We start from the raw sequence: 25,510 nt of genomic DNA, 5'->3' as shown, positions 1-25,510 counted from the left end.
AGTTTACACTGAAGTTGAAGCATTTGAAGATGCAATATTTTATAAACAGAATAATAATGGACCTACTGTCAAACAGTTGATCTGCCAACAATGTTCAAATATTTGCATTTGTTTCATGTGTGAAAACCAAATATAGTCAAACTAAATATCTTACAGTTGTTTTATACGTTGAAAGGTGATGCTGTTTGCAGGGTACAGACACTTAGGGACAAGCCTACGGGGCCAAAGCAAATATCCATGTAGACCAGTAGCCTGTCATTAAGTGTATCCAGAAAATGGATGTCTAGGAAGCAGCACGAATAGGGTGTACATATAATGTTGCCTAATATTTCTGCAGACTTTTTGCACGTGAGCAATCCTTTCAGCTCAGGGACTTCCAAAGTCAGTTTCCATGTACTTGGTTAGCCCCAATGTGCTTCTCTTTTGTGAACTGTCCATTCTTCCTGAGAACCAACAGAAGCTCTGGGCATCTGCAATGCCCTTTGGCCTGGAGTTCCACAGCTCTGTTACACATTGCAGCACTCATTGCTCTGAAACAGGATCCTACAAGCTTAACTTGGGGGGCCAGGGTTAATTGGTTCTTGTAGTTCTGGTGATAGAGAAGCTGAAGAACTTGTGAGACATATCCACCCATTCCATCACACTCACCATCTTGTACTTTATCATATCCTTCCATGATATCTTTCTCTCAAACCAACAGTCCTAGTTTACTTCATGGCTCCTAGTGAGGAAGTTGTATTTTTGGTCAACTTTCAGCTCTTCTCTGAATCTTTTCCAGTCCTAGTTTATGGTTTGTTTTTTTAACAGGACCAGCACAACAAACTGTAAGTTTGGATTTTAATTCTTTCAACTCTTTTCTATGCCACGTAATATTCTACAAGTAATACTAGAGATTTCAATCTGACTTGTAATCTCTCTGTGTTATATTTTCCTCATCTTTAAGGAAGGGATAACATAAAATACTTCTCTGACTAGATTTTTAAAAAGATGAATATGATTATTTTACTCTGGCACAAGGAACACACTTCATATTTCCTCTGCCCACTGGACCAAACGACACACTGTTTAGGAAGTGTCTCAACGGCACAGCAGAATGGCATAGCTTAGACCTAAAGACATATCTGAAATGTTAAACAGAATACAGCACAGAGCTGGAGGACAACTGACTGGATTTTAGTTCTTAGAGTATGGGACATTAAAAAATGGAACAGAATCCCCAGTTATAGATGCCTCCCAGAAAGGCTGGCAAGTGACAAAAACTTCATAACTATTGACTGTAATTGCTATAACAATTAATAAGTATGAATAACAAAGGCATTTTCTGAAACTGAATTACTGGAAAATCTTCTCATGTTTTGAATTTGACAGAACAGTATGGAAGAGTAACCTCTCATGGCACAAAATCATGTTAAAGCTAAGGTTTTTGCTAGTTTTCAACAACTCTAAGACTGAAACAAAAAACCAAATAAACCTAACTCACAGATTGGTTGCATTTGACATCAGATGTGTAGTTTTTGAAATGCTGATGTATTTTTTTCCGGCTACACATGTTAAAATTGAATGAAGAGGCATTGTCAGCTTTAATGTATATATGCAACAGCAATGAAGAGCAAGCAGCTGCTGTTGTGGATCCCAGTTACCATGGCAATGCATTCCCATAGACATCTTCAAATTCATTTATAATAAGAGTGCCTTTAGTAAACAAGAATGCAAAGTTGCTGATAGCATTCATGTGGTTTCCTGTATTATGGATTTTAGATGTTTACAATAAGATAACTTCATTAACAGATGGACAGTCCCCACTGAAGGAACATGATGAAGTAAATTATATTTTGAATCAGTTACTTCAGACACAGGACAACTCGTTAGAAGTCCAAGCCAATGTCCAAACAATGATAAATTAAATTTCTTGCAGTCTTACTAGGTTCATTCTTACAGAAAATAAGACAAAAAGAAGAATAAATTTCACAAGCCCACAACTTCCATGCCATGAAAATTCTGATTAGTATAATATAAACCAGTCTGATCATTGAGTGGTATAGAGAAAGAAAGAAATAATCCAACCTAAACCCTCCCAGCAGACAAACCTGAAAGTCCATGTTAAGCAATGATACTTCTAAGTAAACAGATGTCAGATACTATATAATGCATGTAGAGCTAATTAAAGAAAAAAAAAAGAGTTACACATAGAAGCACCAAAATTCTGCACTGGAAGCAAAAATATTATGTGTTTATGGTAAAACTATTGTGTAAAGTTCAAAGATGAAAACAAATAATTTCATTGAGAATCTCAAAATTTCCATCAGAAACAAAATAAGTAGACTTTACACAAGACATAAGCACTGTCACCCTGTTTGTACACAAATATAAAAAACATACAGCACAAAATCAGGATGAAAATAGATGTTCACTTTAAAGGACAAAGACCATCCTTAATCTATACTTGAAGATGTGAGGAAAGAGAAAGGAGAACCTGAAAATACTTTTGCAGCTTTTGATATTCAGTTTCAGTGCAATAACCAGGCAATGTCCGATTCATGATGATAAAGCATATTTGCAAGGATGTTGATTCAGCAAAATAATCTGTAATGTTGTTCAGCTGCTCAGAGGCTGTAATAGGCAGCAATTAAAAGGAATAAGAAATTGAGGAAAAATGCCAGATTACTAAAGGCAAAAATTCTACAGAGCCAGTATTTCTGTGCTACATTGCACCAAATACAGTATGTTATGGGCATAAAATTCAACACAATTAAAAATGTTATGATTATTTATGAAAATTGTCATCTTGTTGCTTTTTCTCATTTTTGCTCGCACTGTAAGCAAGAATTAGTATTGTACATAGACAATTAAAACTACAATTTACTGCAATTTTTTATTGGTTAAAGAAGGACACTCCCTTCCACTAGTAAGATGAACAGACTAACCTAACCCACCTTTTAGGTGTTATTTTTTCAGAAGCACAATACTCATTTCATTTTGTTATGAGTAAGTGATACAACATAACAAAACAGATTTTCAATCTGCAGAAGGTAGAGCACAGAACAGAAATGGTGCTACACATCCTCAGACAACTGCAAACAGTGTCCTTCCCTCTAAGATGAGCGTGATGGATGTTTGGTTGGATAGATCCTTTACACAGTCCAGCCATATACCCAGATTCCTTCAGATATGTTCTACTTTCTGCTCAAGAATCAAATCTGAAAGATGTTTGTCCCAACCTGTGGCTATCCCCCAAACATAAAAAGGTAAAATATTCAGAAATCTCAGGCATGCCCACAGCAGCCCTTGCTGGGACACGGGCATCTGAACTATGGGTATGCAGTCAGCCTGATGGATGTGAACATAAATATGTAAACTCTGGGTTATACAGGTGCAGAACTTAGAATTGTTTTTCCCAGCACATCTTTCAGTGCTGCCTGGTTAAAGTGACGAAGATCCCTATTTTGAAAGCAGCAGGGTGATTTGGTGATTGAGTGTGGGAATGAGTGTCTAGACAATTAAGAAAAAAAAGATACTCTAAACAGTTTTGCAGTATCTGCAAGGATTTTGAGATAACTGCCATTTTGAACAGCTGCTTACTCTTTAGTTTGAAACAAGAGCTCAGAGTGACGTGCCCTAGTAAGGGAGAGTCTGTTGTCAGACCTTTCACTAGAGCTGCTGGATTCTCTTTTCATTCTAAACTGTTTAAATTCTGGGTGGTTGTTTGCTTTCTCATTATGGAGGCCTGGATCTATTCAAGTTTTCTTTCAAATCAATATACCAGATAATTTAACGTTGTGTAAGACATCTCTGCAGCTGAAGAGTCTGTGATCACCATGAGGCCTCTTGATGTCTCTGAAAACAGTGGGAATATATTCTGTCCACTTGTATAAAAGGTCTGTGCTTAACTCCAATACACCATTGTTATGGGAGATGTAAAAAATCCCCGGACGGAGGCAGCAATGATAGGTAATTGTTGGAATGGCACTTCATACCACAGAGCAAACTGAGACCCTGTTGCTGCGCTATGGCCCAGCCCTTTGTGAGAACCTGCTAAACATCAGAGAACTGCACTGGCACTCCACTGATGGCCTGTGTTTGCATCCCAGCCACTGCAACCTTTGATGAATTACACTGTCATATATAATGAAGTCTTCACAGGAAAACTACTGTAGTTGTTTTTGAAGGTTAGTCAGAAGGTGGCAATTCTAAAAAGATGGGAAATGCATGCATTATAATGCATTATCTAGTTTATTTTGCATTCCCCTGCACTTTGATCATCCACAAATCAGACTTTCTAAAAGCTACAAGATACATCTGTCATTCTTTCAGAATTAACCATTTTTTACTCAGTTGGTCCCCCTCCTTTGCTTTTTCTTTCCAACTCTGCCTCAACCTTTTTTTCCCCACATTTTAGTCATCCAAATGGTTGCATTTTCCCTTCAGTCTCTTTTTTCTCTTTACCCAAAATTCATAAATCTGTGAAACCAAGTTAAAGACGTATAAAAAGGCAGCCTCCACCTTCCTTTATCCCTCACAAACAACCCCCAGAGTCTCCAGTGAATGCCAGTGAAACCAGAAATAGCTACAGAACGAGTTTTCTGATCTGTTTAAAAACAGATTTATTTGTTTATGAATTTGCGATATCAAATGCTTTAAGAACGCTACATTGCTGTTGAAAGAGCATAATAAATGATTTAAATGATTCTTTGTACTTTAAAATGTTTTCATCTAGTAAAGATTAAAATATTCTGTTCATGTTCAGAAGGATCAAGCTGTTTCCCTAAAAAGGAGCAAATGAGAAAACTTGAGAAATAAGCAATGCAGAAAATAAACATTAATTCAGTATATTTGTTTATATTTGGATTTGTTAGTGATTTAATGACTTTAGGACTAGATATTGTTAGATAAAAAAAACCACTACCACCATGTAAAGACCAAACACGTTTAGCTAGTGAGTTTGGCGTTTACATGCAGGAAAAAAAAAATCAGTTCATCTTTCAGGATCAATTACGATTATATGAAATACAGCCTCAAGCAGTGCATCCCCTATTGAAGACTTGAGTTAAGGGAGATGATATATATTTGTTTATGTATATACTTATTTTGTAATAAACCCACTAGTTTGTAGACCAGAATTTGCTGCTATCAGCAGCATTTAACAAGGCATGTTGAATCAGATATAGACAGTGACAAAATCTCAGTATGATAAATACTTTAGACATAAAAATGTCAAAACGCAATACATAGGGATATCAGTACATGCTAATATAAAAAGACAAATGTGTGTCCAATATTCTAGATACTAAGCACTTAGATGTTAGTATAACGCATATGGAATAACTGGAAATTATGCCGTCTGCTACACTTCTCTCCCAATGATATTCCTACTACACTTTTGGAACTGAACAGGTAATAAAGTGAGGTACTTCTCACAATATGAAAGTTGTCTTTAACTGGTGAGGGCACAGTGTCAAACGAGATCAAGACTTTCACCCTTTTTCTTAATCTCTGTTATCTGTTGTTAGTTTTATAGAATGGTTCTGAGCCTGAGGCACTGCCGGGGACACCACTCACAGGGACGCTGTGGAGGCAGCCTCACAGCACGGTACGTTCCTCAGCAGGGTGACTGCACGGTTCTTCCCCCCCGGAGTGGGATGGGACGAATGCATTTCGAAGGATCAGGTGTAGTGTTCCAACGATAAAACGAGACACACCAACTGCCCCTTGCCAGCACTGGGAAAGAGAGAACCTGTCCCGTGGCACCAGCAAGCCAAGCTGGGACGCGGCGGTACGGCCAGAACCGCGGCGGGACCCCTGAGGGCGGGCGGCGCGCGCCCGCAGCGCTCTGAGGCTGCGGCGGCCACACGGAGAGTGGCGGACACTGCTGGGGCAGCACGGCCGTCCCGGGCCGGCCTCGGGTAGGGCGGTTTCCGCCGGCAGCGGGCGAGCGCTGGTGGCCCGGACGGAGCGGGGACGGAGACGGCGGGTGGACACGGAGACAGAGTCACACGCACGCACCCACAGACACACACAACATGGCGGCAGCCACCGCCAGCGCCGCGCCCCCTCCCACAGCGGCTCGAGAGTCCGGCGGTGCCGGGGGCCGAGGGGCGGGAAGGGCGCCGCGCCCCGCCCCCAGCGCCGGGATGGGGCGGGGAGGGGGCGGGGCCGCACGCGACTGTGCGGCGTCACGCGCAGCCAACCGCTGGCGGCCGGCGGCGCTCGCGCGAGGCCCCGCCCCCGGGGGCGTGTCCATCGGCGGGAGGGGGAGGAGCCCCCTGGGGCGGGGGGCTCGGCGGCGGCGGGAGCGGCGGCGGCGGAGCCCGAGCCCCTCCCCGGGGGCGGGTCCGCCCGGGCCCGCGCGCTGCAGGCGCCGCCCCCCCTCCCCTGCCCTCCCCCTCCCCGCCGGCCCCTCAGTAACTTGGCCGCCTTTTATCGGGCGGGCAGCGAGGCGGGGAGTTTATTGGAGCCGGAGCCGCGGCGCGGCCGGGGCGGGCAGCGAGCGCGGCGAAGGGCGGGGGGCCCGGCGCGGCCCGGGACGATGCTGCGGCTGGTGTCGCTGAAGTTGGGGCGGCTGTACCGCTACGTGAAGCTGGCGGTGCTGGGCAGCCTGGCGGCGGCGCTGGTGCTGAACACGCACTCGCTGCTGGCCTCGCTGCAGCGCAACGAGCTGTCGGAGCGGCGCTTCCTGCAGCTCAATAAGTGCCCGGCCTGCTGGGGCACCAGCTGGTGCCGCAAGTTCCTCAACGGGCAGCTGCGGCTGGAGAGCTGGGGCCGCCTGCGCCTGCTGGACTTCTTCAACGTGAAGAACGTGTACTTCGCGCGGTACGGGGAACCCCGTGAGGGCTCCCGCCGCGTCGTGCTGAAGCGCCTGGGCTCGGCGCAGGAGCTCGCCGACATCGACACCAAGATCTGCCGCCGTGCCACCGGCAGGGGCCGCTGCGACCTGCTGCAGGCGCTGCCCGCCACCGAGTTCGCCAGCCTGAACGGCGACGTGCGGCTGCTCACCCCCGGCGCCGTGGAGGGCTGGTCCGACCTGGTGCACTGCCCCTCGCAGCGCCTGCTCGACCGCCTGGTGCGCCGCTACGCTGAGACCAAGGATTCGGGCAGCTTCCTGCTGCGGAACCTGAAAGACTCGGAGCGCATGCAGCTCCTCATCACCCTCGCCTTCAACCCCGAGCCGCTGGTGCTGCAGGTAAGGGCGGCCGGCAGTGCCCCAGTGGGCGTCCGCCTGCTCCCGCCGGTGCTCCCGGTGCTGCCCGTCCCGGCGGGACCCTCGCCGGAATGGCCCTTCCTGCCCCTCGCCGCTGCCGCCGTGTCTGCGGGCGGGGGCCGAGGGCTCCCGGGCAGCTGGCCCCAAATCCCGCCGGATCGCGGGGGCCGCCGCTGGCTCTGTGCCCTGACTGACTCTCCTGCAGAGGTACCGGCGGGGCGGGCTGAGCAGAGGGTCTCGGGTCCCTGCCTCCAGGCAGGAGGCGTTTCTTTAGCTCGCTCAGCCTCATCAGCTCTCCTCCTTCCTTCCTTCCTCCCTCAAAGACTGCGTGTGTTTTCCCGATTTGCCGTCCTCCTCAGGGTTTTAACTCCATCCCCATACCGCTGTGCTGTCGGGTACCGAGCGGCAGCCGCCGTCCCGCAGGAGCGCAGCGGGTCAGTGCTGGCGGCTGATGCTCTCTGCTTACTTGTGCCTTTCGCATAGTTCGGTGTCAGCGTGTTCCACAATTCATATATTCCCAGGGAGCTGTGGGTGCCCGTGATTCATTTCTTAAGGTCTAGTTCAAGAGAGAGTGCGTAGAGACTGTGCTGCGATGCTGTTGTGCTTTCCTTGTCAGAAACTGACTCATGTGCTATGTCATGTTCTTAATGTGAACTAAATATAGTTACTGCTGGTAGAAATTAGAGATAGGTAACCGCTGAAGAGAGAACACTGTTCATTTATTCGTCGGTCTGTTTTCGGACTACAAATACCTATTTCCTAGTCTTTAATTAGGGGCGTGGGTTATGTGCACCTACCTGAAATTTGTGCTTTAATATGTTATGTAAATTTTTACGTGAAAAATGCATAGGAAACTTCTATTCTGTGGCACCACGCAGTTGCTTCTATTCTGTATCTATTCAGATGGGATGCCTTGCATTTTGGCTTTTAACATGATCAAGGGAATTCCCAAGTGTGCCTTTAGTATCTAGGTTTGGAATAAGAACTGTTTTGTCTAACTACTAAACTGTCCTTGCCTTTATCCAGTGTATGATTAAAATAATATTTGAAAATATGTTTTGAAAACATCACCTCATGATTACTGTTAACATCTGCTGTTTCTCTAGTGAGAGGCCAAGAAATGCTCAAAAAGCAGTGCTGCAAGGCTTTACCCTCCAGAAAGTTTGCCTACTGACTAATTTCTATAAAATCAATTTATGAACTTAATTACAAATTACATATGTTTTTGGGTGGTATGCCTTCTGCCCTTCAGTCTCTCCATGTACAGCTCTTCAGTTTTGTTTTCAAAGTGTGTTTCCAGTTTGGTTCTCAGCAGACTTGAGGGAACAGTAAGTCTCTTCCATTTTGCTATGAAGTTGCTCCTGAGCACAGTGAGAAAGGAAACTCCACTTAAGTAAGAAAATCAAAACTGCTTTGCTCTGCTGAGTATATTCAGAAATTCTTTGAGAAGTGATTTGTTTTGGCTGCATTTCATACAACTTACTTTTTTGGTTTTCAACAGTGGTTTCAACATACTGAGCGTAGACCTAGATGGCCAGAGAACAGCTGTGTTTCTTCATAATTCACGGGGCAACGTATTCTTTACAAAGGGTATGGTACACTTGCAGCATTTACTGTAATGGGCTGGATCATAAGCAGTGGGTTGATTAAGACCGTTGATTCCTCTCAGCTTCTTGATGAACTGTAGAAGAGTCCTGAGATTGTCAAGCAAATTTGCTAAAGAGAATAAAATCTTGGATGGACTTAAGCATTCTGCTCGACATTTATTTTAGCAAAGGTGCATCTGAGAACAGAGCAGGTCAAACTGGTGGGAAATGAGGCAGCTTTTAGCAGTTCAGAGCATATTAAAGCAAGTCTGCCACCTTTTAACAGATCAAAAATGTTTCATAGTGTTGTAAATGTTGATGTTTAGGCATAGCTTGGACAATATTTCTGGGGAGCTTCAGGCCAGCTTTGTGTGCTTAAACACTCCTAGTGGTTTCTCCAGAAGAGTGTTAACTAACTTTGGTAATGGGTACTTGAGGTTTGAAGACCTTCCCTCAATTAGGAATGAAATATCTAAAATACATGAATCTGTATGAACTCTTCCCATTCCCTAGTACTCCAGGCTCTGTGTCTACCTGAGAAACACGTAAGGAACGGGTAATTCTGTATTCTGCAGCTCTTGCAACAGCAACGTGCGAGAGGTGGTTACTTTCTAGAATTGATAACTGACTACTGAGGAGGTTGTTCGTATTAGTACGTAACATATAAAAAACATTTTATGGTATAGTTTCTGCAGTGTCGATGAAGGCAGGTAGTGCTATGGGAATGAAACTTACAGGCTTGTTTTAAAAATTATCTGCTTCCAAGAAAAGAAACCTACACAATGTTGTATGAAGAATCAGATTTTAATTTAAAATAAATCAATAAATAGATGGATTTAACTCATGCTGTCTGTCACTGGAGGGCACAAGGAAAATATTGCTTATTTTTGCCTTGAGCCTTTCATGGAACACTACAGTGACTGAGCACTGTTATTCATAACAGTTTTGGTTTAGAAGTAGAGATAATGTCTAAACTCCTGGTGTACAGTGCATTTAAGTTCTGTGTTGCTTAATTGCATTACAGCTAAATGTAAATAGGCAATTTAGTAGGAATTCAAAGCTTGATCTTTCATTTATAATAGAAAATTCACTGTAGTCATCTACAAGACCCAGCAATTTGTGGATTATGAGGCTTTTCATCAGCGACTGGGATTTTAGCTTGAAGCCTGTGTGGAGTATGGATTATTCCTGAAGCGGTGTTGCTCATGAACTGCATCGTCACAACTGATTTACAGCTTCTGCTGTGGGAATTTTTCAGGTGGGGCTTTAACCCATAGCATGATGTTACTGTTCATCAGAAGTGTAACACTGCACAGTTTAGTGTAGATTACATGTTGTAATCCTAACTCACTATTTGTGTTTTTCATAACTTTCTTGTTAATCTTTGTTCACATCTATTGTCCAGGTGTACTCAGGGAAGAATTTAGACCCTTTTGCCATTTTACTTCATTAAGGAAATGGAATGACAGCGGTAGTATTGTTCAAGTACAGTTCACATATTTTTTTGGGGTATTAAAACACTAATATTTCTTCTGTAGAATCTTGCTAAACTACTCACTAATTAAATCCTTTTGCAGTTTTCATATGAATTCACATTTGAACGAAAGAACTTACATGCTAAAGATTTAACTTCTGATAGATTTGGGGTTTTTTCCTCTCTCCTCCTAATAGCTGTTTTCTGCAATAAAGATGAATACTTTTTAATAAAATAAGGTCATATTTGTAATAAAAATGCTACATCTAAACCAGTATTTCATATAGGCATGAACATTGTACTTGGACAAAAGCAACAACAAAACTTGGTGCTGTTTCAATTCATTCACTGATTAGCAGAGTGTTTTAAATGGGAATCACCTGGAGGATAGGATCTATGCATGGTATCTTATTTCCAACTGAATATGATGATGGTGTGCATCAAGCACTTGCAAAGATAGGTTGGCCGAAGTTGCCTTAGGAAGAAACAGAAAAATTTAAAAAATAACTTGAATTACAGACTGAGTGCAGTGTGACTGTTCGCTCTTTGTAGAATTCATAGAACTGCCATGGATGTAAGCAGATTTATCCTTGTCCTGGGACTTGATATAAACCACCCAGCTTCTAGTTTGTCTTGTAAAATAGATGCAGTGGAGAAAGTTTTTGAGATTTTTTTCAACAGTGATATCTGCTTAAATAGTGGATGTTATTCAACTTTATCAAGTAACTTGATTCATTCTTATCTTCACTTGCAAGTTGGAACATAAACTTACTGTTAATAGAACCAAAAGGTGTGGTACCTCTTATTTTTCATAGAGCTCCTGCCCTGATCCCTGTCAGCCTCCAGATTTCCTCTTTGGAGGCGCTGTGGCAGTCTCCTAACAGTTTTGGATAACAGTTCTTGAGCTGCTGCTGTCGTGCCACTGTAGCTGCCATGCTGTGAGCCATGGTGTGCAACCACGCAGTGTCTGACACATTTTGCCAGTGGCAAAGTTTTAAGTTTAGTACTTAAAACAAGAAAAAACAATGCCCCAAATCCAGGGTAAAACCAGAAAATTCCTTTTCTCAGAGTTAGAGAAAGTTCAATCTGGCTCAAGACAGCTGAAATAAAAATTGTTTCTAGATTACAAAACTGTTTTTCAGTTAGATTGTATTTCTCCTAAGATCTTATGCTTACCTGAAAAGACAGTTTATGTCTGTCCTGGCAAAACTGAAACACAGGGTTTATAAGTTGTTGTCACAAAAGTGCACGTATAACTGATCTTGCAACCCTCAATCTTGCCATTGTGTTGTTGGTTTACAGTGTTGCCAGGTGCCATATGGAAATGTCATTGTGTTTGCTTTGTTTTCAGAGTGTCGTGGTTTAACCCCAGCTGGGAACTCAGCCCCATGCAGCTCCCTCCTGTCACACTGGGATGGGGGAGAGAATTGGGAGAGTAGAAGTGAGAAAACTTGTGGGTTGATACCAAGACAGTTTAATAAGGAAGGCAAAGCCAAACAAGGGATTTGTTCAGCAATTCCCATGGGCAGGCAGGTGCTCAGCCATTGCCAGGACAGCAGGGCTCCATCACATGGAATGGTGACTTGGGAAGATGTGCTGTCACTCTGGATGTGTGTCCCCCCTCCTTTCTTCTCCTTCCCCCCAGCTTCACATGCTGATCATGATGCCATATGGAATGGAATATTCCTTGGATCAGCTGTCCTGGCTGTGTCCCCTCTGAGCTTCTTGTGCACCCCCATTCCCCTCACTGGTGGGATGTGGAGCAGAAAAGGCCTTGGCTCTGTGTAATCACTGCTCAGCAACAGCTGAAGCATCCCTGAATTATCAGTGCCATTTCCAGCACAAATCCAAAACACAGCCCCACACCAGCTACTATGGAAAAAATTAGACCAACACAAAGCAAACTTGGAATTTGCGCACATACTTTGCTGTTAAGGTAAAATGCTTTCACGTAAGGAATATTTCTTCTAACTCTAGAAGGTATCTGCCAATTAAATCCAGAGTGCATTAATGCAACTTTGTCTCAAGCTGTAGCTTTTAACAACCAGTTTAAATGACAATTCTTCAAAGAATGATAGTGAACATTTGTGTCTGGGATTTAAATTACAAGTCCCAAGGACTTTTATTTCTCTAAGAGGAAATGCCAATCTCTATGTGCCAAATAGTAGTATTTCTGCATTTTTAATAGCCTGTGTAAATCATTGCCCCTCCCTCAGATATGGTTTTAGTTCTCTAAATACTTAAGCTTAATGACTTTATTTTTCTCACAACTTCTGATCATTCTTATTCCTTGTGGGGAAAAAGCAAAACAAAACAAACCCAACAGCTGTATCTCTATTCCTAGTATAATTACTCTGCATGAACAGTCTGTTGCCGCATAACCTAAAATTATTCTGGTTTCTCTACATGTCATCATTGGGTTTTCTGTTTGATTTTGTTATGGGGAGAGCAATAGTTGACATCTGGTAAACATATATTAAAACTTCAGCTGATCACTTTGAAACAATTTCTTGCACAGAATTCACTCAAAGTAGCAATTTAGCCAAATGTTCCACAGAATCTTTTTGCTGATCTAGACATAAGAAGTAAATGGGCAAATTCCTCTTTTCTATTTTTTCATACACACTCTTCTAATCATAAGTTATTTTTTGTAGTTCTATTCTAAATACATTGGTAGAATGTAGAATGGCAATTCAGTTTTAATACTTGGTACCCTTTAAACTTTCTTCTTTACTCAATTTGGTGTTTCTGATCTGTAATTCTGCTGCCATAAACCAAGTAGTGGATTTAAGGTAGTTATCTGCACTACCTGACATGTCCTTGAGTGGACTTATTTAAATCCTGGCTCATATAGATACTAGGATTTTAATAGACTGAATTTCCATTGTGAATCTTTTTAAAAGGAACGGAAAATTGTTCTTTGTTGAATTAAAATGGAGTGGCCTCATGTTACAAGAATGTTCCACTGATTTGGTTGTATTGAAAACTGAAGAATCATTTTTTGCAGTGACATATGACTGTACATATTAGACCAGAATTGGCTTGTACTTGTCATGTTAACTGTCATATTTAATTATGTTCCTTAAATTACTGAAACTATTCTCATTCTTCTTTCTAGTGAAAGTTCCCTAGACTGAAAACATGTAGGGTAAATTATAAGGGATATTTTAAAATAGTCTAGAAATTCTTGACGTTATTGTGGGGTGTATATTATGATGAATGGCTGTCTGAATTTAAAGGCTGCAGGGAAGTCACTATATAGACTTAAATAGAAATTCTCCTGAGAAATTCTTGCTCTTGTAGTTTTCAGTAGCAGAAAAATGCTTGTTACCCCACATTACAAACTTTGTAATACCAGTGTTGTTCTGGTATGTCAGATGTATAGGGGGAGTTGTGTTTTACTTCCCTGAATTAAGTAATTGAGGCTTTGTTTTTGTCTCGCTCACTACTGATGAGAAGTAAATACGCAGTGATTATTTTCATCTGTTGCAAATTTAATCTGAACAAACTTTTATGAACTACGAACTAATTTGAACAGGTGACAACCAATAATGACATTAAATTTGCTTTACTATGGTTCTCGAGTTTAATCATTGTTCATTAATTTATTTGGAAAAGAGGCATATCTCTGCTGGCATTGTGAAATACAGCTTTTACAGCTGAGGTGTTCAACTTAAAAATTGAGTATTTAGAATTTTGTGTATTTTTGTCCTATAGTATGTCAATTAAGCCTGGTATGTACTTCTTGTTGGCATGAATTGTATGTAATAACTGTTTGAAATGTAGTCAAACTTGAACAGCGGTCAAATAAATAAAAGAAACATGGTTTCAATGGAAACACCAATGTTTGGAGTACTCTTGTTCACTCTGTGCTGTTGGCTATATATGTATAACTTCTGTGGGACTTCTAGGTAAATGTCAAATGGTGTGGCATATAGTTCAGAATTAAATGGTTTTCATTGTACTCACTAGCATTCAGAAAATCATTTGAATACATATCTTCCAGAATGCAGATCAATTCCTGACAAAAGGAGGCATCTGTGTTTAGACTGTGCTTTGTAACTCCTTTGATCCGAAAAGCATCATTGTAAAATCTGCTCTCCAGCTCTTCGTGGTTCCAGAGCTCTGCTTATTTGCCTCGGTACTACTACAAGTGCTGCTTTTGTTTACACTGCAGAATCAGCAGTGCTCTGAGAGAGAACTAATTTTCCTTTTGAGGAAGAACATGCTATTTAAATTCTCCGTGCCATGCCTGTTTGTGCCTGGGCAGATGCGGTTTAGCAGGATGACTTAATGAAGGCGTCAGGGAGAGGGTAATTTTGCCATGAAGTTCTTCAGGGTCCCACGGAGAGAAGTCCCCACTCTGTTTTGTGTGTGTTTTTTAAAATTTCATCACATATAAGAGGTAGGTCTTTGTTTGGGCAGATTTTGTCTGGGGTATTTTTTCTGAGCTGGAACTCACTTCCTGCAAATGTTGGAGGTGACATATAGAGAATCTTCTGGAATAGTTTTGAGAATGAAAAGCTTGGATTTTAGTGATACAGTGGAACAAAAATGTCAGTTGTTACTTAAGCTGGTCTGGCTTTTTGGTCTTGATTATGAGTTTTATGCTTCATTATGATAAACTAATACTCTTTTAAGTGTTTAATTCAAAGGGGATTTGTGTTACTGCAGAATACAATAGGCTTTATCAGCTTCAAGCTGGTGAGTCTTCACTGCCTGATCTAAGTCACAGCTCTGAACAAAATGCACTGGCACATTTTGGCATCTTCTCAGGTTTAGACAGATGGAAGTGAGGAAGACAAATGCACTGATAGTGTGTTTTCTGCTTCAGTGAAGTGATAAATTTGCTCTGTTAATTCTTAATATTTATTCTGAGACTACAGTGTATTTTTTTTAAAGGCATAAATGCAGTATTATTCTTTCAGGAACAGCATATCTGTTGTCCCTTTGACAGGGTTTGTTTAGGTTTTTAAGCCTTGCTTAGAGAGATATCTTGGAGCTACACTAATTAGAGCAAGCAAAATATGTTTTGGGGGTGTGTCAGTGGGAATGAAGGTAGCAGAAGTTTTTGGTATCTTTACTGTTTTCCGGCTTTCTGTTAGAAGGTTATACATATTTGTCTGAATACAGAAAGATAACAGCGTTATTGAGGGGGAACTTACTAAGCTACCTATTTGTAGTTTTTGATATGTGTTACTTTATTTTAAAACACATTAAAAAGTTTAAATATCTATGGTTTCCATGGCATTTATGTGTATGTTCACAGATGAAATGTGAGTGGGTGCATCAGAATCAGATTATTTTGTCACAAAACAGCTGATTCTGGTTTTCAGCAAGAGCTTAGTTTTTACCTTAATTGTCAAATGCACATTTTTAAGTCTGCAAATAGCATATTCAAGTACAAAATTATCTAATTAAATATTTAGACTACTGATAATTTGAGAAAATGAAACCAAAACCAAGGTTATGCATTACTCCACAGAAATCAGATTTTTGACAGCGATCTATGAAGCTTTTTGTTTCTAAATGCAACTTGTTCATGGAAAACATGTTTATTAGTCATACAGATTTGTTTTCATTTCTTACTTTCAGAATTTTAATACATGAACAAAAAAATCCTTGTGTTAAGCTAGCTGCAGTTTCCTCTTAGAAAACACCTTTCAAAATAGAATAGTACAAAAAGTTACAAATCGCTGCTTGCAAAGACAAGAGATCTGCACCTCAATTAATATTCTTGTCAAATTCACCAAGTGAATATAAAAACTGCTGAATGAGGCACTTGTACATATTTTTATCCCCTTCTTCGGCTACTGACTTGGGTAATGAAGTGTAGATGTGGCTGTTACATGCCAGTTGGAAGGGGGCCAAAGCAGAGATGTTGTTTGTACATGTGCAGATGTTGGCAGGATTCCCCGAACTCCTGTTGTCAAAAGATGTTTTTATTGCCACAGTGTTATAAATATATCTGTTACAGCATCGCATGCAGATATTCTACTGGTAACATGAAGGTGTGCACTTCTGAATAAACCAGACTGCTCCTAGGATTTCTTGTCTGAAATGAAATTCAGTGTACACAGTGCAGGAACCATAATAGATATATTTGAAAGATCAGTGTCTAAAGCTGTACCTCGAAAATCAGTTTAATCCATTACATAAATCACTGCTGCTGCTGGAAAGGAAAAGTCCCCTTAGCTCCTTCTCTCTTCTGCACTCGGCTGTTGAGGCCTTCTCTCTTCCTCTCACCAGTACATCCCAGCCTGTGATGATATCGATCAGGCTCTGAGCCAATGGAGCACCAGCCCAGCAAGTACCAGCCTTGCTTTCCTAATGATGTGCAGGGGATTGAAATGAGTGTGCTTGGTGGGTTGGAAGGGAGGGACACCTTTGCTTCCAATGGTAGCACATCCTTTGCCAGGTTCAACTGCTTGTGGTTGAATTTGTGTTTGAAAAGGGAGGCAGAGTCATAAGCAGGGCAGGATTGGAACATAGAAAAGGAGAACCATGGAAAAGAAAAGGAGTGGGGTGGTCCAAAGTAATATTTAAATAAAAATATTTAAGCATCATTGAGTTGCGTGCTGATACAATACAGCAATATGAAAATGTCATGCACATTTGGTGAAATTAGTTAAGCCTGTGCTTATCAGGAAATGGAATCAGGTAACTTTTCTCCAATTTAAAGAGAAGTTTATATGATGTAGGTAAAATAATTTCATTTGATGGAAAACAGCCATTTGCTTCTTGTTTTGTTTTGGTTCAGGGCTGAATACAGTCATGATAAATGCACATGAAATACCCCTTTGGTGACATTTATTGATACCACAGCCATGTTTTTATTATATAGTCTGCTTAGAATAAGTAAGGAATACTGAATTAGCACATACTTCAGTTGTTGGAAGGTTATTTTGTTAACCACAAAACAAGTAAAAATGCCCCCAAAATCCTCTTAACTCTGGAATGTGACACTTGACCTGAACTGGCAGATATTTGGCTGTACTTACCACCTTCATTAATTGCCCTGAATCCTGCAGGTAAATAAGCCTGGAGGCTGGATAATGTCTTCCCTATTGCATGGTAGATTTAATTACTGAGAGAGATTTAGTTCTGCTGAGTTATGTGGTATCACAGCTTGAAAATGCCATACTGGTCTCAAATCTGTGAAATTAGTTCTGTATTGTTGTCAGGATTTATCACAACCTGTTTTGCTTATGTGAGTAGATCACGTGATAAAAATAGAGTTGAAGTTCAGACATACAGACACGTCAAAAACTTTGAACCTATTCTGTAATTAACATGGCTCTTTTGCCCAACCAAGAAGGGTGGTTCTTTGCAGTGGTAAACATGGTTACTTGCCCAGAAATTGTCTTCTACGCTTTGCCACCTTAGAGAGCAGCTTCATGCCTTTTTGCCATAAAAATGGCAAACGTTGTCAATTATGTATATTAATTATGATTTTAGTTTCTTCATGTGTACTATATAGACAAGGTTTGTTATATTAGGCACCTCTTCCCTGCATGGTCTTGTAGTTCAGATCCGTCTACATGAGGTGTTTCCTTCCAGTCTCTTTCCCCAGTTTACAATAAATGTTTTCTTCCATTGTGGTTTCCAGGAGGTATAAAGCTTTCATGCATCCTGAAACGCCACCATGCTGTTCACCCCAACCGTGGTAGAACCTTTGCTACATCATTGCTGCAGAATTGGTCATGAGTTGTGTCTGGTGACATGATAGCAAGGTAGAACACGAGGAAGGGGCATGGGCACGTGGTATCTCCTAATAGTTAAAATTAGTGTACATCATACTCTTAGAGTGCTAACTTCTATAAATTTGTGGTTTCTTAAATTAGCGCTTTTGTAGTTTCTTCCTGTTGCATTCCTATTCAGCATTCCTCCACAGTTTGGAGGGTACTTTTTAAGTGCTTGTCCATATCGAAGTCCTAGGGCACATTCAGCATAGCTGAATTAGGAAAACCATGCTGGTGTGTTGTGGGTTGTTTTGTAATTGCTTTTAGTGTGTCATTTCTGTTCAGTCTCTTGTGTTAACTTCACAGAAAGGTACTGTTGGAGACAGATTTTACTGTTGATAAAAATGTTAAGTGGCCCTGTGTAAGAAGCACACAGTATAAATAGAGCAATTAATCAAGAGACAGACTGTTATGGTATACGAGAAAAATAAGAAACCTCAAAAGAATCCCATCAACTAGGAAAAATGGAAGGGATGGTGATGGAGAGAAGGAGGTGCCACTTTGTGAAGTTTTTTTTCTTTAGATTATTAAAAGAATTGATTTTAATTAAAAGATCAAATGCAAGAATATCTTGATGGGAAATATACTTGAATTACTACAAGAGATGTGTAATAAAACACCAAGAGAAAAAGATGGTTGGTGGAATTGTGTGTGTGAATATATGTGAGTGTGTGTGTATATATGGAAAGCTAGATACGGGTTGTGTATTGCTTCAGGTCATCCAACTTTTTCCCTTCACTAGTTCAGCAAGGCCTCTTGCTCACATAAATACATTTTCTATTGTTTTTCCTTTCCCTTTGAAACTTAGAAATATATGGATTATAGTTTTGATGGGTATTTACAGCTTTTTCTTCTAAGTTTTATTGAAAAGCCTTTTAAAATCTAAACTGTTTTGTATTAATTAAAATGTCAAAAATTTTTTATATACAGAGTTTTCCATCTGATGAGGGTTGGCCATTCGCAAAGTACTTGGGAGCGTGCGGAAGAATGGTGGCTGTCAACTATGTGGGAGAAGAGCTGTGGAGTTACTTTAATGCACCATGGGAGAAGCGAGTGGATCTGGCCTGGCAATTAATGGAAATAGCTGAGCAGCTGACAAATAATGACTTTGAATTTGCACTCTACCTCCTTGATGTCAGCTTTGACAACTTTGCAGTGGGACCAAGAGATGGAAAAGTTATCATTGTAGATGCAGAAAACGTTCTGGTAGCAGACAAAAGGTTGATCAGACAGAGTAAGTTTCTTCTTTCACTCCCCTCACCCCATGTGTCTCACTTCTTTCTCGGCAATATTTAAAGTATGTGTGGTTGCTAAATACGTATTTTGTTGGCTTTACAACTAGACTACTAATTAACAAACGAATTAGCTTTCTTCTGCAGTTAGACTACTAATTAGCTTGACCAATTTGTCAATTTCATGAAGAGTGTACCTGGACACTTTTAAGTACTGTAAAGCTGCATAAAGGAAGAGATGGGGATGGGAAGAGAGTGTTGATGCTGGGTGTGTTTGGACAAATGGACAGATAAGCAGCCTGGCTGTCTTGTCTACCTTAGCTAAGAGAGAGAGGTCCCTTTTGTCTTTTCCCGGAAGCACTTTTAGAGGTCTTGGAATTCTACTTTCCGTGAGTGACTAACAGTGTTAGTTCCTGCTTTGCCTTAGTCCCATAGCCTGACTTTGCTTCAGTGGTTCTGGTTGGTTCTCTAATAATGGAACTGAAGGAATGGGTGATTATAGTGCTGTTTCCAAATTAATTTTCTTTCTGTCAACTGTAAAAGCTCAAAGCAGTGGCAGCAGAAGAGGTGTTTGACAAAGTGGCATCACATAGGCTTATATTCTTTTTGAGCTTATAAGGAAGATTTAACAGACCTAAGGGCTGGAGACATTGAACATGAGACCCTGGATTCTGCAGAAGTTCATGGCAACAGGCCAAGTGATTCCAGTTTGCTTTGGGTGAATGGATTTATTAAGCTTTGCATATAGGCTTCATATGTTGTGCTGCAGAATTAAGTTTTGGACTGTGTTTTTCTATCCCCACACTTTTCTACAAGGAAATGCGTTTCGGGGTTGTTTGGTTGGTTGTTTTTTATTAGATTTATTATACGTTCTAAAGCTTAGATTAAAACTTTATGAGCCTACCAAGGAAACCTTTTAATGTGTTGGATATCCAGTACATTTACTTTAGAACTCTGTCCGTTCCATTCTTTTCTGTTCTGTTCCTTTCCTTCCCTCTTAAAATAATATTACTGAAGGCTTTCATTTTTGGAGCATGTCTGAATTGCTCAGGCAGAAAGACATCCAGATGAACTCTGAAAATGTTGATATGTATGTGGAATAGGAGCAAGTAGCTCCTTGCAGAAGCTGAATGCTGGAAGTGTCACATCTGTTGTCCCAGCCAGGATTTTGGTGTGTGATCTATGATCTAAATCAAGAACACAATAACTTGTGTTGTGGTTGACATTTAATACTGATTTCATGAATCTTCTGGAAAGTTCCATTAGACAATCTCTGTCCAGAATGATTAATACGCCTGTTTAGCTATTTCAGTGTGTACGTTCTATCCAATTGCACTCTACAGTAGTACCTGATTGTACTCTGTGTGGGATATCATGTTTGAATTTGCTGAAGCCCTTTTTTCTGATTCTCCTTTGCTGGATTTTTTTCCACATTGAATTTGCTGTTAATTCTACACATCTTACACCATGTTTTTATAGTTTTAACTGTCATCCTTCAGTACTCTTTTTTTTTCTAAACTGTCAGTGTGCCATGAATGAGAAGACCAATAGTCAGCCCAGAGACTAGCCAAGCACAGATTAATTTTTTTTTGTACCTCACACTGCTAAGAGAGATCTGCAAAGCTATGGGACTCCATGACAAGGACCTCTTCTCAAAGCTGGCAGTAGTCTGGAAACTTAAGATGAAAGTTTTCTAGCAATAAGTAGTAAGAACTCACGAGAGCTCCCACTTAGTAACCTTTTAAGTATTATTACTGCATAAGGTATGTTATGTAGATCAGGTTTTAAGTTAAAGAAAACTACCAAGGAGAGAGGTTTGTACTTGTACATAAATGCTATTTGCTTTGCTGAATTTTACTTTCTTCCAAGATTATAAGTAATGCATCTGCTTTTTTATATTCTTAATGGTTACTGCCATGTCAAAAGTAAGATAGAAGATAAAGTTTCAGAAGTTTATAGTAATTACTTTGGAATGTTGTTTTAGGCTTTGGTAGACCACTTGCCAGCAGTAGTTTCCAGGGCAACTGGAGAAACCAAATCTATGTTGCTAGAATAAATCATGTTGCTTGTTTGTTTTTCTCTCAGCTTTGGCTGTGGATTGTTCTCTGGTACTTGCTCATGCTACATTTTTTCCTCTGGGTATGTGTGAATGTAGATTTCATGTGTTTACTCAGCAAAGAGAAGGAAGCAAAACCAGCAGCAATCTATTTTGCCCTCTTTCTTTCTTTCCCTTATTTTTTGTTTTGTCAGGACCATTTCAGCAGAAGGATGTACCAAACTATCAGATGCAGTTTTAGGCCAATACATTTCAGAGTTTATCTAAACAAAATTGGTTTGTAGTTTAAATGTTAGCAGTTTGCTGTGTATTGAGCTTCTGATGGTATTCAGACACGCTTCTTCCTCCCCCCTCTCACTTCTTTTTCCTGTCTCCTTATATTTCACAGATAAACCTGAGAACTGGGACGTGTGGTACGAAAGCAAGTTTGATGACTGTGATAAAGAAGCTTGTCTGTCCTTCTCTAAAGAGATTCTTTGTGCTCGTGTCACTGTGGACCACAACTATTACGCCGTTTGTCAGAACCTTTTATCCAGACATGCCACATGGCGTGGCACTTCAGGGGGGCTCCTCCACGACCCCCCAGCTGAGATTGCCAAAGACGGGCGCCTGGAAGCCCTGCTGGACGAGTGTGCCAACCCAAAGAAAAGATACGGTCGATTCCAAGCCGCCAAGGAACTCCGGGAATACCTTGCACAACTGAGCAACAACGTGAGGTAGTCCACAGTGAAATTCTTTTGCAACACTGGCTAAAACACTATTGCAAAGACACATAGAAAAAAGAAGCTTTGGACTCATGTGTTAAAAAGAGAGAATAAAAAACCCTAGTTTATCAGTTTTCTAAATACTGTAAAAATAGAATTTTATGGTGTTATAATGTTCCTTTGCAAACAAACAAGGTACTTACTGAATTAAAACTTGAGCTACTATTGACTTTCCTCCCTAACTGTTTGAAAGGGAGTAGGTCACAAAAGACTGTGATAGCTTAATTGACAGCTTGTGTGTCAAAGGGTACTTTACATAAAACTGCATTAGTGTCACAGTTTTGTGAAACTGATGTTCTTACTTGGAAAGTCAAGTTAGACTGGCGGCCTGTTTTAAAGGCCTTTTTCCTGACATCATTGTCTCATTTTTGTGTTTGTTTAAACACCTTGAAGTGGCATTTACATCCAGGTAAATCTAGCTGTCTGCATTGTTTCAAACTGAACAGGCTTTCACATCAATGCTGTGCAGAGCATTCCTACTGTGAGTGCAGGATTCTGAAGTTTACTGTCTAATTTTAGGGGGTTTTACACTGTATTTTACCATGCTTAGACATTGTGGTTTGTTTTTTTAAGATCATCATAAACTCAAATTTCACTTGAACTAACATTTGTTTAATGTCTTCTGTGGTTCTGCTGTTGGAAATATCACTTAATGTAACTATTGTACAAAACTTCCCTTCGTGCCAGTATATACTCATGGCTGTTTAACAGGAAATCATGGTATGAGCAAACTCTTATTTTTAACAGAGATAATTTGAAAATTGGAAAGACACTACAATAAAAAGTTCAGTATTAATTTGAATTGGGGATAGAAGATTGACTAAAAATAAAAAATTACTAGTCTGGTGTAGTTAAGCATAAACCAAAGAAAATGGTTTTGTTTATTAGTTTTTGAACACATAGTAAACAAAAAATGCTATACTTTAGTGAAGCTAATAATTTTCAAAATTCAGATTTTGATTGTCCTAGGTTACTTTCTGAAGAACTTCTAAAACTGTGTACTTATGCTAGAGAAAACCCTAATTTGAATAATAATGTCAAGCAAGTTAGCAGTTTGTTTTACATCCTTGGAGGTGTGTTGAATGGAATTTCCTGAATATTCATCTTTTGGTTTACCAGTAAGCTGTACTCACTCTAGGTACCTTTTCATGAGCTAAGTTTGATTATTCCCAGTGCAGTTGAAATGGACTTGTTGAGGTTTGTGTAAATACAGAGTTGTTCTCATAAATCACAGTTTTTGTAAAAGCCTCAGTTACTGCTACAAGAACTCACTTGAAAGCTTGCTCCTCAGTTTTTGGTTTTGTTTAATTTTTACAACTACTATGCTTCATTTTCCTGAAATCTTGTTCATACAAATATACTCTTAGGAAATGTGTGCATATTACTTCTTGTAACAGTAATGAAGGAAACTAATATTTCTTAAATGCGTGTATAAAACACTATTTTGTACAAGCTAAACATAGTTCTGAGCAAGGTAATGTGTGCTACTTCCAAGAGCAGGCTGCTCTGCCTCCTGTACTGCATCAAAGCCTGATGGAAATTGTTCTGCAAGTGCAAGTGAGGGAAATGGCAAACTCACTGACTTCTTTCTCAAAGCTCAGAGTGGAGCTATGCAGAGATGCAGGGTGCTCTTTGATTTCTTAAGTTGCTGTGTTTTGAGGACATGGTTTAATGGTGGTGCTGGGTTGCTGGTTGGACTTGATGATCTTAAAGATCTTTTCCAACTTTAAAGATTCTATGATTAAGTATATTTTAGAATTGGAAATTCTCACTCTTACGCGATCATTGCCGCTGTAGTCTTAATTTGTTTCCAGTCCCTTGTCTTGTTTTCTGAAGTTAGAATGTTCAGTGCAGCTTTTAATTTTAATTTCTCCCCTCATTTGAACAGTTTTATGTGCTTGTTCTGGCACAAGCTATTATATTTCTTCATAAAATCCACTTATTTGAAGAAAATAGACTAATCCTCAGACTAGGTACTACCACCCTACCATAAAAGCCTTGACTTACCACTACAGTTGATTTTTAAACATCTACCACATTTCCCAAAGAGAGAGTGGAGTACGATTGTTGAAGTTGTGAAGGAATCGAACACTGCCAGTTTTGGTTACTACTTGAGACAGTTCTGTAACTGTCAGAATGTTCTGTTAGATTTTGTTTGGGGTTTAGTCCCTCCAGAAACAAGTTACTAAAGCTGCTTGTAAAAGGAACTTTGAAGTGAAAAGAAAACAAGCCCCAAAAACCCCCACTACAACAAAAACACTACAGGGAAAACATTGTGGAGAGCAATAAATCTTGTTCCATTTGCACCTGTGAGATATTTATTGTACAATAACAATTTATATTTTTAGTCATTGCCCATTATTATTGATGAACATGGTGAAATATTTTTGAATGAGATGTTTGGGGTTTGTATGTGCATTAAAATTGTCCTTTTGTACTGTAAGTTACTGTTTGTTTGGAATATTTTATCAAAATTGTCTCCCTGTGCCTTTATATTATAAGAAAGTTGTTTCTGCAACTTCTAATGATATTAATAAAGAATACTTTAAGAACCTTGTCTCAGCTATTCATTTTCAGGTCAGTAAGTCTTTTAGGATTAACTGAGTCTTTTGGGATTGTCGTAGTCTAGCATGCATTAAAATATACATAGAACTAGTTTTTGTAGTGTTCCAGAATGCACCATCATCAGAAGTGGGGATTTTTGGTAGTTTCACATATTAAAAAATTTGTTTACTGTTACAAATTAATTTTGATTTTCTCAGTTAGAAGAAGGGCCTACCTCCTCCATCAGGAGAGGGCATGGAAAAATATGACCAGAATTCTGAGCAAAGAAATTGGGGGAATATTGCTGGGGAATTGAATGAAGGGAAACTTGCTGACTTCAGTGCCTCACAGTAGAAAATTAGTATACCAATAATGGGCCTAATTATTCCCCTTCTTATAGAATATCAGGAGCAATTCTAATTGTTTATTTAGATACACTCATTTGAGAAATTATATGTGGAGATGGTTGAGCTTAGCACACTCACACTCGCTTTCCTAAGGATAAATTTAGAGCTCTGGCAAAAAGCAGATTTAGTCATAAACAACTTTTAAGAGTTGCTCTCTTCTATATCGACAGCCAGCACACTTTGTGAGGAGTGGAGTTTGTGCAGCGAGCGCACACAGTTACAGGATTATGGCAAAGCACACTCTGGGTTTTAGTCTTGAATTTCACATCCTACTTTTTTTCCAGTTCTAATATGAATCAATATTCTGTAAAAAAAGTCTCATTTCATCTGCTTACTGTTTTATATAATCAAAATATGTAAACACCTGTCAGCTCTCAATTTGTTTTAGAGGAGGGTGAGACTTGACAAAGGTTAGGAAAATGCATTCTTTTCTCAGACCACCTTCCTGCATTCTTTGACCTAGATGTTCTTGGTTGTGTTTATTTTTGTTGTTGGTGATGTTTTGTTTTA

The 25,510-nt window shown here is 40.1% G+C and overlaps 1 protein-coding gene across 2 annotated transcripts; it reads left to right on the top strand.

Moving 5' to 3' along the window:
- The first annotated feature begins 6,458 nt into the window (after nt 1-6,458).
- Nucleotides 6,459-24,601, top strand: DIPK2A (divergent protein kinase domain 2A). Of its 2 annotated transcripts, none has more exons than XM_039556886.1 (3): nt 6,459-7,177; nt 18,928-19,231; nt 21,674-24,601. In XM_039556886.1, exons 1-3 carry the CDS (start codon nt 6,524-6,526, stop codon nt 22,003-22,005), a joined length of 1,290 nt encoding a protein of 429 aa, XP_039412820.1. In that variant the 5' UTR covers nt 6,459-6,523; the 3' UTR covers nt 22,006-24,601. The 2 variants fall into 2 exon arrangements, with proteins under 2 accessions (XP_039412820.1, XP_019145454.2); XM_019289909.3 differs by lacking the exon at nt 6,459-7,177 and adding an exon at nt 17,883-17,988.
- Nucleotides 24,602-25,510: the final 909 nt, after the last annotated feature.

This window comes from Corvus cornix, chromosome 9 (assembly GCF_000738735.6).
Source record: "Corvus cornix cornix isolate S_Up_H32 chromosome 9, ASM73873v5, whole genome shotgun sequence".
NCBI classification, from domain to species: domain Eukaryota; kingdom Metazoa; phylum Chordata; class Aves; order Passeriformes; family Corvidae; genus Corvus; species Corvus cornix.
Note: the sequence above shows the minus strand (reverse complement) of the source record. Positions and strands in the feature narration are given on the sequence as shown.

Excerpts from the sequence above, each read along its gene's own strand:
- DIPK2A (XM_039556886.1), top strand. The coding sequence starts at position 6,524 with ATGCTGCGGCTGGTGTCGCTGAAGTTGGGGCGGCTGTACCGCTACGTG. Across the intron at positions 7,178-18,927 it reads CCGAGCCGCTGGTGCTGCAG|AGTTTTCCATCTGATGAGGG; the intron begins GTAAGGGCGGCC and ends TTTTATATACAG. Across the intron at positions 19,232-21,673 it reads CAAAAGGTTGATCAGACAGA|ATAAACCTGAGAACTGGGAC; the intron begins GTAAGTTTCTTC and ends TATATTTCACAG.